Source organism: Eutrigla gurnardus (genome assembly GCF_963514095.1).
Source record: "Eutrigla gurnardus genome assembly, chromosome: 14".
NCBI classification, from domain to species: Eukaryota; Metazoa; Chordata; class Actinopteri; order Perciformes; family Triglidae; genus Eutrigla; species Eutrigla gurnardus.
Window position 1 is genome coordinate 9565095 of NC_139937.1, and position 13447 is coordinate 9578541.

Genomic DNA, 13447 nt, shown 5'->3' on the forward strand with positions numbered 1-13447 from the left:
AGTTTTGTACTTTAGCTATTTGCGCTGAGTATTTGTACTGAAATCAACAATTTGTTCTTTGTGCAAAAGGCAACACGCTTATTGTCCCAGTGCTGTAATGCAAATCTGTTGAGAACATTTACGTGAGATGAGAGAACGCAAATTGCCAGTGGTCAGTGTGACAAGAAGGTCACCATTATCCTATAAATAAAGACAGAGACAAGTGAAAGAGAAATTGGTGAGAATGAGACGAGGCAGGGAAACAAGAGAGTATAAAAGAGGGTTAAGGAGCGGGGGGAAATATTCTTTTGTAAGAGACTATGGGAGAGAACCATTACATTGTCCATTTGCTTTAAATTGCAAAATATTGAGCTTGAGGAAATTAGTGCCCCTGGGACTTTCGACATTCACCGGGCCACGTCCATAATCCTAACGGAGCTTCATGTGTAGTGCTGCCATGAGGGATGTGTGAAATGTGAATGAAAGTCGAGCGCCGTTTGGAAATGAAAAAACAGAATAGACTTCACTCTTCACAGATCACAATTTGCATTCTGTGGGCATAGTGAAGAGCTTTGGTTGGAGTTGTAGTTTTCTATTCTCTGTTACGATATTGACTGAAAAAGGTGGACGTTGTAAGCAATGAATATCACATGTAGGGTCAATACAATTGCTCTTGTCTTTTATAATTGTCCTTGGACGTCAGCTCTTCATATTTATCAATTCCTGGTAAACCACTGAATGCAAATTGCATGACTTGGTTGTTAGCATCACATACAGTATGTGCCATGAATACATCATTGATTTTCCTTTTTCCATCGAATGAAGATTCAGGTTGTTTACAGCAATGCTTGTGGCCCTGTGAGGCTGTAATCTTATGCACACAGCAGAAAACAAAATTGTTGAATGGATGAAAAATGGAAACATCTTTGCAATTAATTTGTATCCAGAAAATGCTATGTATGGCCTAGGGGTGATGTTGGAGTACATGCCAAGTCAGCACCTCTGTGAAGCTTTGATCATTGAGGACATAACAGGATGTGCTTTACTTTACTTTACTTTACTTAACAGATTTAGTATTTTGGTCTGATAATCAGTACATGTTTAAAATTGAGTTTCCAATAGCTGTTTTCCAAGCTACTCTTGTTCAAGAAGAGTGTACAGCATCTCCAGAAATCAGAGACCCAAACTCCAGTACTGGGTGTCTGATGCTAGACCGCCTCAACTCCCCACCGGATCAGCACACTTTCCGGCTCAGTAGTCTCAGCAGTCTCCTAGCAGCGTGGAGGGCTCCGGGGTGTGAGGTAGTGGTGGGGAAAAAAATGTATTCTTAGATGCATCGCGATGCAGATGATTCTGAATCGATTCACAAATGTCAAAAATAAATTCTAAATGTTAATAAAGTATTGTTTACGGAATGCAAAAAGCGGAATTCGGAAATGCAGGTGTGGTGTTGCACATAACAGAGACACGGCCGAGAGAGAAATCTGTGCGGCACCCGCTGCATTTACACCGATAATGTTTCATCATTCATGGCCGAAATAAACACTATTACTGCTTCGTACATGTTGTGGAAGCCCCAGATACACCGGGAAACTGAACGGCGTTCTGTCTGACTTTATACCTTTACCCAGAGGGGGATCGGTGAATCCTGAATGAGCTAGGCTAGGCTAACACCGTAGCTGCTACGTAAACACTGGACATCACCTCGTCTCGGCATAAATGCAGCCACGACCTTGTTGTTTGTACTCCCAGGGAGATGCTTTTCGCGTGTAACAGGAACATTTTGTGTTCATATAAAGTCATATCTACAAAGAAAAGCCTTTTCTTTTATAAAACTGAGTAGCAAACTCAGATTTCTTTTATTTTTTTAAATCATGCATGGAAATGTACACAAAAAATTCGAGATTCATCGATAATTAGTTTAGAATTGAATCGTGAATTGAATCGTGAGGTGCCAAGAGATTCCCACCCCTAGTGTGAGGTGGAAGTAGCTAGCTAATGTAACTAGCAAGGCAAGGCAACTTTAGTTGTATAGCAAATTTCATACACAAGGCAGTCTCAAAGTGCTTCACATTATAAAAATGTCATACAATAAAGTGAAAAAAATAGAAGGATTAAAAGAAAAGCAGATGCTTTGGTCTGAATTTGTGATATCTCCATATCCCCTGTATTTGAATATCAAAGATTGAAATAAAGCCACAAAATAAATGTTGCATAATGGAAAAATAATCCCCTGAAGATATAAATGTGGCATTACGAAATAAAGGTCCCCTCAAATAAATAAATGTAGAATTATAAAGTAAGTCATCTAAAATAAATAAATGTAGTCCTTTTGGAAAAAAGTCATTTTAAAGTAAAGTTAATGTGGGCAATACATGCTGCTATTGCATTTTAGGCAATCAACAACTGGATGGAGATCACATACATCTAATTCCCATACATCATCATACATTGTACTGTATTTCTCTATCTCTGAGGTGCTGTGGAAATTGTTTTCTTGAAATAACTTATTCAATAAATACATTCATGTCAGTAAATATTGTGTGGTGCTGGATGTTGACATCACTGCAGGATCCCAGTTGCCAGGGCCCAGTACCCTGAAGAGAAGCTTTTTTCCCATCTCTAAATGTTAAAATTGAAGTTTAAAAATGCATTGCTGCATGAAAATGTTTTTTTTTTTCATATTATAATAGCAACCCAACAGGTGGCAATGTTGAATATCTTCTTTTTCACAGCTCTTTGTCTACTCCTTAATTAGATACCACCCATTAATCATCCATGTATATATTTACTTGAAGATTATTATTGTCTGTTATTTATCTAATGCCAGCTCTGTCTGTGCTCTGTTCCTGTACAGATTTTGGCCAATGTTATCATCTTCCTGTGTGGCAACATGGCGGGGGCGTACCACAAGCATCTGATGGAGTTGGCACTTAAACAGACTTATCAGGACACCTGCAACTGCATCAAGTCGCCAATTAAATTGGAGTTTGAGAAGAGACAACAGGTAAAGTGGTCAATAAGTCGTAATGACCAGTGAGCCAGGGAAAGTCACACAGATAGGGAGTGACATGAAATAGTGCTGCTGTGATCACGATGGTGTTGATTACAATAATTATGAAAATTATTGTCAAAGAAAATAGATACAAATGAGAAAAAATTTACCTCCAATGTGTGCATCGTCGGAGCCATTCAGCTCTGCTTATCTGTGTCAGTGCTTGATTCCTGTGGTTTAGGAATAGAAGGACTCCACAGAGGATTTGTGTCAAGACTCAAGGGTTGTGTTATATAGAATGTGGTAATTGTTAATGACCTCAGTTAGTGTGATGATAGCGTTAAATCCCTGGGAACATCTGCATTCCACAGAATGTTTGAATGGTCTTTGTGTGCAGATGCCATGGACAATAATACTTCAGTTCATGATATCTAGCCAACCAGCAACTTTGCATGGAGGTCTTTGCCTTTGTGCTTTTGTCCACATGCTGCGTGTAAAGGTTGGCACAATAAATGCAGATGATTGCAGGTGGTGCTGCCACTTATGAGCAGCATGACTTCCTGTGAGGAATTAGCAAGGTGTTGATTAAAGCTCACTGCTGTGCGAAACTGGGATCTAGCTAGCATTTAACTACAGGCGCTGCAGTTTTGCGTTTCAGCCAGATGAGGGTGAACCCAGCTGTTATTGTGAAGCCCAGGCTTGGGGTGGAGCTGGTTATCCCTATGGTGAATCCAGCTTGTGTTGTTGTAACTGCCACGAGTGAAGCTGAAAATGCCTTGGGTGGGGTGTTTGGTAGTTGCCCTACTGCTGCGTGCAACAGATGGCAGTAACTGTGCAGAGACACATTTCTCCCGGGTGCTCATAATATATGCTGTTTGCTGCATGCTGCATGCTTTTATCCAAAGTGCCCTGCAGTACAGTAAGTGCATACATTTTCACTGTGAGTGCTCCAAGGGAGAACTATGTGAATTTATCATAAACCCAAAGCCCTGGCAGCGTTTAATAGCCAGCATGGACCTCTCCTTCGAGCAGGACCCTCAGCACCTTAGCAGCACTACAGGCAGACAATCAATGGTGCAGAAAACTTGTTGGGGTTAGAGGTGACATTGGCTTAATTAAGGCTTTTCCCCGATCTTGAAGCTCTCACCCTAGGAGGAGTTTTATTTGCTCATTGCTGGGCAAGTTAGCGTAGGGTAATACCTTCAGTATTACCCAAAGAAGGGTTGAGTCTGACTTCTGGTGGCTGTCAGTAAAATAATGTGCACTGTGTTTCTTTCTTCTTCATTGATCATTAATTTGAGTTACAGGAAGTCCAACCTGACATAATGTACTGCCCGGTTAACCTTCACACCTGAAGCTTTCATGGAGGCTGGGGACATAATGGTGACAGCTTTTTGTCTTATGTCATCAAAGTCTGATGCTTCACAATTAAATGAGGACAGAATTTAATTAATTATAAATTTGCTGAATGTGTCCTATTCAGTGAAAATTGAAGGTCCCTGGTTATTATACTTCAATAATACAATTGTCCGAACTTTGGATTTGAAAGCTTCTTTTGTGACTAAAATCAGACGTTTTCTCATTATGCTTCACTTTGTGTCTTTTCCACTGACAGTGTGTTATTTCTTCGTGAAATAAATGAACTGTGCTCTCTTGGTGTTACTACCTTTAGGAGCGTCTCCTGTTGTCTCTGCTGCCAGCTCACATCGCTCGCGTGATGAAAGCTGAGATCATCCAGAGACTGAAGGGCCCAAACTTCGGCCAGATTGAGAACACAAATAATTTTCACAACCTCTATGTCCAGAGACACACTAATGTCAGGCATGTATTATTATTATTTTTTTGGATTACCACTCATACCATTAAGAAGTACTGTACTTTACTTGTACGACACATATGTGACGCATATTGTGTGCATGTTACTACAGGTTTTCCTGGTAATCATATAAAAGCATTACATTATAGTATATTGCTTTTTTCCCATCTCCAGTATACTGTATGCTGATATAGTGGGATTCACAAGGCTAGCCAGTGACTGCTCACCTGGGGAGCTGGTGCACATGCTGAATGAGCTGTTTGGCAAATTTGATCAAATTGCTAAGGTAAACATTTCATTGTTGGACTGCTTCATTGGGGGCTAAACGATAAATCTCTCATATATCATACTCCCTATCACATTATGTGAAGGGTAAAATCCACTCTACTGCAAATGATTACACTGTCATAAACCAGTTTTTGGTGTTGTATATTACATTTCTGGTCACTTTTGTATTGCTTTTTGATGAATCCAGATAGATTTTCTTATTCCTGAAAATGCCAAGTAAAACGTAAATGATTCAACTTCACACTGTTATTTGTAGTGCAGATACAATACAATTTGCACTGCAAATATCTGAACAAATGTATATATTTTTTCCTCTTCAGTCTTTGCTATAACTGGTAAACCTACTCTTTTAAGGTTTGGATAGGAGCTTCGTTATCAAACCGCAAGCGTTACCTTCTGTTCAATCATGTACTAACTGATAGAAAATATACACCTTTATTTTTCCACTCCCATTAACATTAATTAATCATAATACAGTGTAGCTAATTTACAAGGCATATTGAATGTAAACATTTAAAGGTGGATTTTCCCTGAAAGAGTTTATGTTCTTAAATTTAAAGGCTGCCTGTACTTTTTTATCTGACCCAGTGTGTCTGAGTTTGTGATCCACCTTTTTATATGCAGGAAAACGAATGTATGCGGATCAAAATCCTTGGCGACTGTTACTACTGCGTGTCCGGCTTACCAGAGTCTCTGCCCGACCATGCTAAAAACTGTGTGAAAATGGGTCTGGACATGTGTGAGGCCATCAAGTAAGTGTCAGATACATAAAAGTGCTGCTAAATAATAACAGGTGTTTAGTTAATCAGTATTTTGATTGTCTGCTGAGGTTGATGATGTTGCCACTAAGGCAACTTGCTGAATTGATGTGCATCAATTCCTGATAATGGACACCTACAAAGTACTTCATATTAAACGGTCTGTGCACCGTTCTAAATTTATGCACTAGATACATAACATGAGAAAAATAATTGACTATCGAGTCACATTAGTCCATTCATTGACTCATCCTCTGAACACCACAGGATGGTGACTGTTACACACAAGCTGCAAGATGTTGGGTATTGCCCAACTCAACATACTGCCACATCCCATTCGCTTTTCAACTTGCTACCTCATGCTGTGGCTGTCAGAACACATGGCCTCTCATTTGTTCCTGGAACTAATTGATTTGGGGACAAAGACATGGCTGAATAACTAGCTTGTCTTTTTATTGAATATACAGTCAAATGATATATTATAAACTGTCAAACATACGCAATATTTTTGACTTTGAACCTTGCTGGTATAAAGTTTGCTTGCCAAGGTCTGTCATATTGACTGAAGCAGTGCGTAACGTTTCCATTGCATAAGAACTTAATGGGATGGTTATGATTGAGGTCTTAGGAAAACCTTTAGGTATAGTTTCAGCTCCACAAGGGGTTCTCATGACGTTGAGATTCTCTTCCTGTCATCACTGAATTAGGTCACGATTAATTTTGGAGCAGTCTGTGGTCACACAGAGCTCTACAATAATACCTCACATTTTAACAGAGACTGAAGGAAACTGAATAAACCATATTGTCAAAAACCAAACGACAAGGTTTCTGCCGTATTCATGCCTAGATTGCATTTTTGTAAGTGTTGATGGAGCAGCTACATTATAAGCAAAGCCTACCTTGGATCAACCCGAATTTCATTCAGAAAACAAGCATTTTAAAATGATTCACTTTTCGTCTTGCAGACAGACCTAACAAAACTTTGGATATTTAAAAAAAAATTGTCATCATGTAGTTATTTGGGCATAATTTTTATCTGTTTATTGTAATAAAATTTTGGGTTCATACCACTATTTATTATGGATTCGCACCTGATGTTATGACCTCAGAGAGGACAGTACAGCATACGTAAATTCACAAGTCGTAAAATTCCACTCGTAATAAGGCAGGTTTACGCCCCCTGTAGAGACTCCACTGTAGGCTTGTGTGATGGCATCACTGAGCCAGTGAGACGAACAATGTTTTGAAAGAGCCATGCCTTATGAGTGCCCTCTATAATGAGTCTGCAGTGTCTGCCTATTGCCATGCGTACAACATACTGAGAGAGCATGCACTGGGTAGAGTTGGGAAGACACATCTTTCGCAACAATATGATGAGGCGTAGGGAAGATCCCTTCAAGAAAAACTATTGTCGACCTAAAGGATTTTGTTAAGACTTTTATAGGGTTTTGTATGTATTTTGTATTTGTAAGGTTTTGCCTTTTTCCTCCATTCTTTTAGAAAGAGAGATTTTGCAGTAAAATGATTAGTTTTTCCTAACATACAGATTGCACTGCACATGCCGCTCTCTCCACACACCAGCACTGATAAGCAGACCGCCCACCCAAGTAAGACGCTATAGTAAAAGCGGCTCTAGTGCCCTGGATAGTGCGCCCCACTGCACAAGGCAGCCCTAACCTTTCCAAGTGCTCTCGTTCAGCGGCCAGACCCACAGTTGTTGGCCTATCTCCAGGAGGTGGAGGATTTCCTGTGTATCTGTGGCCCTGCTTCTCTGCACTGTGGGAGCCTCAGCTGCATGATGGTCCGAAACCATGACCAATTTGTGCCTTCTGGTGCCACCAGAATGACCGTTACATGATCTTGCTGAATGCACTCTAAAAGCCAAAGAATCAGAGGAGCTGTGGGAAATGTGTAAAGGTGAGCTCCAGGCCATGGTCTGTTAGAGAAAGCATCCATTCCTTGTGGAGGGTGATCTCGTGTATTCATGGACAACCACAGTGCATCTGGATAAACCCGATAGCAACAGCTCATAGAGGAGGAAACCTCAGGGTTTTATTGGAAACGGAGTTAAAAGCTTGTGGAAAAAAATAATTTTGGTTACAAAACACATGAAAATGGTCTTTAATTTTTTTTATTTGGAAAGTGCCCATAGTATAAGCAGGATAATGCCCTTCAAGGTGTCAATTATCAGGAATTAATCAGTCATCAAATCAATGATAAAGAAACATGGACAGCAGTTGCTCATTCATTCTCCTTTAACCACATCAAAATGTAATGCAGATATGAAATGCCAGGAATTCTTATCTGTTAACTCGGCTATGGCCTGAAGACTCTCATGAGTGTCATTACACTTTTGAAATTTTAGGTACTACGTATTTCAAAGCTTGTTTTGATATGCCATTAACCATAAGCTCAGATGTAGTGATGTATAGTTTAATTGAGAAAAGAAAACCCCCATAAAGGCATCATGGCATTTCTTCTCTTTTATCATGAGGTCTACAGATTTTATGTTGAGACTTTTTTTTGGTTCATGACAGGAAAGTGCGAGATGCCACTGGGGTTGACATCAACATGCGTGTTGGCGTGCATTCTGGGAATGTCCTCTGTGGTGTGATTGGACTTCAGAAATGGCAATATGATGTTTGGTCACATGATGTCACTCTGGCCAATCACATGGAAGCAGGAGGTGTACCAGGGTGAGTGAGCTAGAAGTAAGAAGGAAGCACTTGTACCATTTGCATAACATCTTGATGCAACTTTAGAAATTCTTTGCGATACCTTCACTTAATCACACTTTATCTGTGACACTTTTGCCTGGTTGTTATTTGTCAGTCCATGCTGAAAGATACCAGAAGAGCAACCAGGTCCACTCTTAATATTCATGGAAAGCCATTAATTTATTGTTTATTGCCAGACGAGTCCACATCACTTCGGAGACACTAGAGCACCTGGATGGTTCCTATAAGGTGGAAGACGGAGTCGGACAAGAAAGAGACCCTTATTTGAAAGAACATGGAGTCATCACTTATCTGGTCATTAATCCAAAGGTACCATGGCACATCCATCACATTCAGAGAAGTGAACATTGGATGTGCGATAAAATGACACTATTTCCATGTTTGGCCAGGTGGCGCGTCGGAGCCCACAGCATCATTACCGTTCCAGACACACTGTAGATGGAGCCAAGATGAGAGCCTCCGTCAGGATGACACGCTACCTGGAGTCCTGGGGAGCAGCCAAGCCCTTTGCCAACCTACACCACAGAGACAGCATGACTAATGAGAATGGGAAGATCAACACTGCAGTGTGTAGTTTCTCTCATGCATATGCTGTGATTTAGGTGATGGGGAAGTTGCGCTTGTAACTCATCTCTCTCCTCGTCTTCTGTCTAGGATGTGCCGATGGGGCAGTATCACTTCCAGAGGAGATCAGAAAGGCAAGCTGCTCATTTTACAGCTGCGGCTCAATTTTATTTGGCAGGATTATCCTCGACCCTTAGCAGCGGCGAGACAGATGACAAGATGTTTAATAAGAGTAGACTTCTGCTAGAGGCTTTGGTCTGTGTGACTAATATTATGTGAACTTAAAAGATATTTTGTCCCTTTCTTCTGTTTACCCAATAAAGAACGAAGTCTCAGAAGAAACGGTTTGAGGAGGAACTTAACGAGAGGATGATCAGGACCTTTGATGGCATAAATTCTCAAAAGTAAGTATTTTAATATAGATACTTTTAATGTTATTGTGTAATAAAGTATGGTATGTAGAATGTTTTCTAAAACTGTAATTGATGAAAAATGGTGTGTATCTTAAGTTTACCTTAAGTTATATTACCTAATATAAAAATAGGTAATGGTAAACTTTATAATGAATCGTGAACCCATTAATAAGTTTAAAAAGGTCTCAAAATATGTCTATATATATATATATATATAATATATATAAAATATAAAAATATATAAAATAAAAATATGAAATATATAGTCTATGAGAAAGAGGAAGTCAACAGAAGGTCCAAAACCAACAGTATTTAATGTTATTAAACCTGTTAGTTCATCATAACATCAATAATTGTTCCCAATTGGATGTGTGTCTTATGCACCTCGGGAATGAAGGAAAAAAATAATTTATCATCAACATTATGTTCCAGTGTCTTTCTGTGATCATCTGCTACATACGTTATGAATATAATATAAATCACTTTTAACAGCGCCTGTATTCTCCTTTTTATCTGGTCTTTAACGGTGCCTTTATGCTTTCAGGCAGTGGCTCAAGTCCGAAGACATCCAAAGAATATCCTTATTCTTTCACAACAAAACCTTGGAGAAGGAGGTAAAGTAAAAGGCAGCGCAAGTAAATTGGCATCATTCACCCCTCAGTGGATATATCGGAGGAGTTGTTTGTAAGAAATGTACAGAACATACTGTTACTGCTTGTTCTCTCGTCTACACTTGAAAGCTACCCTGAAATCGTGTAAATTAGAGGCAGACGTGTCTGTGTTTAAGTGCACAGTTGAGAAGCTTTTTGAAGTAGATTTGATATCCTTTGAAAGCCTTTTGTTGAAACTTGACATTCTTTTTATCCTTTAGTACAGAGCAACAACCTTGCCGGCCTTCAAATACTATGTCACCTGCGCCTGTCTGATCTTTTTCTGCATTTTTATTGTGCAGATTCTCGTCCTTCCAAAGTATGTGTGCTTCATTTCAAAGTATTAAAGCAGTAAAATAACTATTGACACAATGTTTTACTCTGTGCTCGTGTGTTAAACAGTTTGTTTGTTGCACTTACACTTTGCTTATATTTCTGTGCCTTTAAGTCATTTTGAACTAAGGGCAGTGCTAATGACATTAAACTTACAGTGAACCAAATTTTGTTAACTTGACAACATTGATATTATATCTTTTTTTAGGACAACTGTCTTGGGGATATCCTTTGGAATGGCTTTTCTGATCCTTTCCTTGATCCTCTTCATATGTTTTATTGGACACTTCCTGGTGAGTAAATCCATTTACTGCAAACAACCTTGTTTGAGTAGTGCCCCTTTTTTTTTTTTTTTTTACTTCTGTGCTTACAGTTTGTCCTAATGTCCTAACAAAGACACCTGAGTGGTGCTCTGGTCAGTTTAACAGCCCATTAAGTGCCTCGTTGTTGGCCTCAGTGCCCTTAAGGATTACGCAAATGCTACTCTGATGTTGTCTTGGGGCAGAAATTAATCTTGAACCTGAGCATGTGCAGAGCCTGTGTATACCACTGTTTTGGTACATCCTTCAGGCGCAAACACACCAGTCTCAACTGGATCTTGTGATAATGATGTTTGAATTGTAAATGATTTGGAAAGGGTGAATTCATTTTTAGGTTGTTTAAGATACATTTAGGGTGTAACCTTCCTTCCCCTCTGTTGGGATCGACTCCAGCTCCCCCATGACCCTTAACAGGAGTGCTGAACGATAATGGATGCATGGATCGATATGATACATTAAATAGGGGTTAAGTCCCCTCAAAAACATTCTCACAATGGAATTGCTAATATTTCCCTTACGCCTTTTCAAATAGAATCAATATTGCATCTGCAGTTGTAGCCACTGGAAGATAATAGGGATGTCCGCCGATATTAGCAAAAAATGCATATCGATATCGGATCGGCCTGCACGGGAAAATCCCGATCCGGACTCCCGATCCAGTTTTTTTTTTTTTTCAAAACTCCGGTCCGTGTTTTCCAGCGCACCGATGTAGGTAATCCATTCCAGTTTTTTTTTCCGTTTTTCCCCAAAGTCCGGTCCGCGTTTTCCAGCACACCTAGCGCACACCTCGCGACCTGTCCAGCATCCACTAAACAACAACAAGACGGACTTGTGTGCATGTCCAGTGTTTCCCCTACCATTGTACAGGCCATAAAATCAATATGCCAAACATAAGCCACCTATCAATTCATTCATAAATCAATAAACATTTTCATTAGGAGCGCCTCCGCGCAGCACAGTAGACTTGCTCCGCAAGACGCGCAGCCACAACAATCCTCGCCGCGCGCTCCCGCTACGTTCTTCTTCATGTACTTTACGCGCTTGATGTTGTTCTGATGCCGTTCCGCCTCGTTAAACCACCACGATGTCGCTTTCTACTAAAACACGGAAAGTTTACATTGTATTTTGATAAGCTGTTGCACTCTTCAGACTCGCATTGTGAGCGGAACCGGACCGGCTTCCGCGCTGCCTGCTCGCACAGATCCGCTCGTGCGCACATGCGCTGATGCAGGTCGAGTGTTGTTGATAAATATATGCACTCCTTCAAAACAACATCAAGCCATATTGTGTGTAGTATAAGGACGTAATGACGTGTGTACGGGCTAAAGCCCGTTTGGGCTGGAGCAGTGTGAATGCAAAGCAAGGGACCCCCTGTGGGGGGAGGATTGTTTTTGATAAGCTGTGGAACTCTGAGTTAACCTATTTCTACCTGAATTTCTATGAACTATTAGGCTGTTCAGTAAACCTATAACGTATATTTTACTTGATATGCACTCATGTCGTTGTAGTGTTTTACAGTATCTGTAGCTATTAATGTGATGCTCATCATTTTCCAGCCATATTTTTCCAGACCCTAATTTTGGATCATTTCCATCAATTTTTAATCTTTAATACATGCTTGGATCGGCCGGTATCGGTATCGGCCGATACTTAAAGCTACAATATCGGTATCGGATCGGAAGTGCAAAAAGCTGGATCGGGACATCCCTAGAAGATAACTTAACTCTCATTTGTAATAATACATGAAAAAATAAATGAAAATGTAAAAAGGAAAGAGAATGAGGGCAAAATAATAATAATAATAATAATTAATAAAAAAAAGACACAACTGAGGTAAAATTCCACATGCCACTGACCTGTACCACGCAATGCACCCAAGATTGCAAGTGACAATCTGCTGCTTGGCTCTGAACTTGCCCAAGGCTCATAAACAAAATGCAACACTTGATGGCTAACATTGAAAAGTATCTTGCATTGTTTTGTTAACTTTATTAGAGTTCATGTCATTGTCTACGTATGCAGACACCCGTCACAGCTTTTCCTAGGGCTCCTGTGTACCTGCCAGTCAGTTGATTTTCCCAGTGGCATAAAACACAGTGGCATAAAACACAGTGGCATAAAACACACTGGCGTGCTTCACTGTGAATATATTTTACTTTTACAGGATTACTTGCAGAAACCTTGTCATGGTCTCGCAGGGAATTATGATGGGTACCATAGAAAAGTCAACTATGCATATTAAACAAACATACTTACATTTTATGCTATTCTGTGACTGTAAATTTAAATCTTTGTCCTAAAATCAACCTGAGCAGTTGCAGATTGATTGATTGATGTCATGATGGTATTGGTTGAAATTGGTTGGTCCAAGCTGATGTATATTGATCATATTTTCTTTTCACATTTTTGGGGATTGGATATAAAAATACAAAGAAATAATTATTTTTTCTTTAAATGTCAGCATATATTGTTAAATCAGTGTACAATATGACCAGGGATATGATTTAGGGGGGTTGAAAATACTTAAAAAGGCATTTTTCATTTCAGTTGACCTTAATTCTCATTCTTATGTTTTATTCAAGTCATTATTTGA

The 13447-nt window shown here is 39.7% G+C and overlaps 1 protein-coding gene across 1 annotated transcript in view; it reads left to right on the top strand.

Annotated features, from left to right (window-relative positions):
* adcy2a (adenylate cyclase 2a) overlaps nt 1-13447 on the top strand; it is a 54528-nt gene that overhangs the window by 27736 nt on the left and 13345 nt on the right. Inside the window, exons 4-15 of the mRNA XM_084027937.1 lie at nt 2837-2986; nt 4647-4795; nt 4965-5076; nt 5703-5830; nt 8374-8532; nt 8751-8883; nt 8964-9140; nt 9229-9272; nt 9462-9542; nt 10096-10165; nt 10423-10520; nt 10743-10827. Coding sequence (XP_083884063.1) covers nt 2837-2986; nt 4647-4795; nt 4965-5076; nt 5703-5830; nt 8374-8532; nt 8751-8883; nt 8964-9140; nt 9229-9272; nt 9462-9542; nt 10096-10165; nt 10423-10520; nt 10743-10827 — 1386 coding nt within the window. The remainder of the gene's footprint in view (nt 1-2836; nt 2987-4646; nt 4796-4964; nt 5077-5702; nt 5831-8373; nt 8533-8750; nt 8884-8963; nt 9141-9228; nt 9273-9461; nt 9543-10095; nt 10166-10422; nt 10521-10742; nt 10828-13447) is intronic.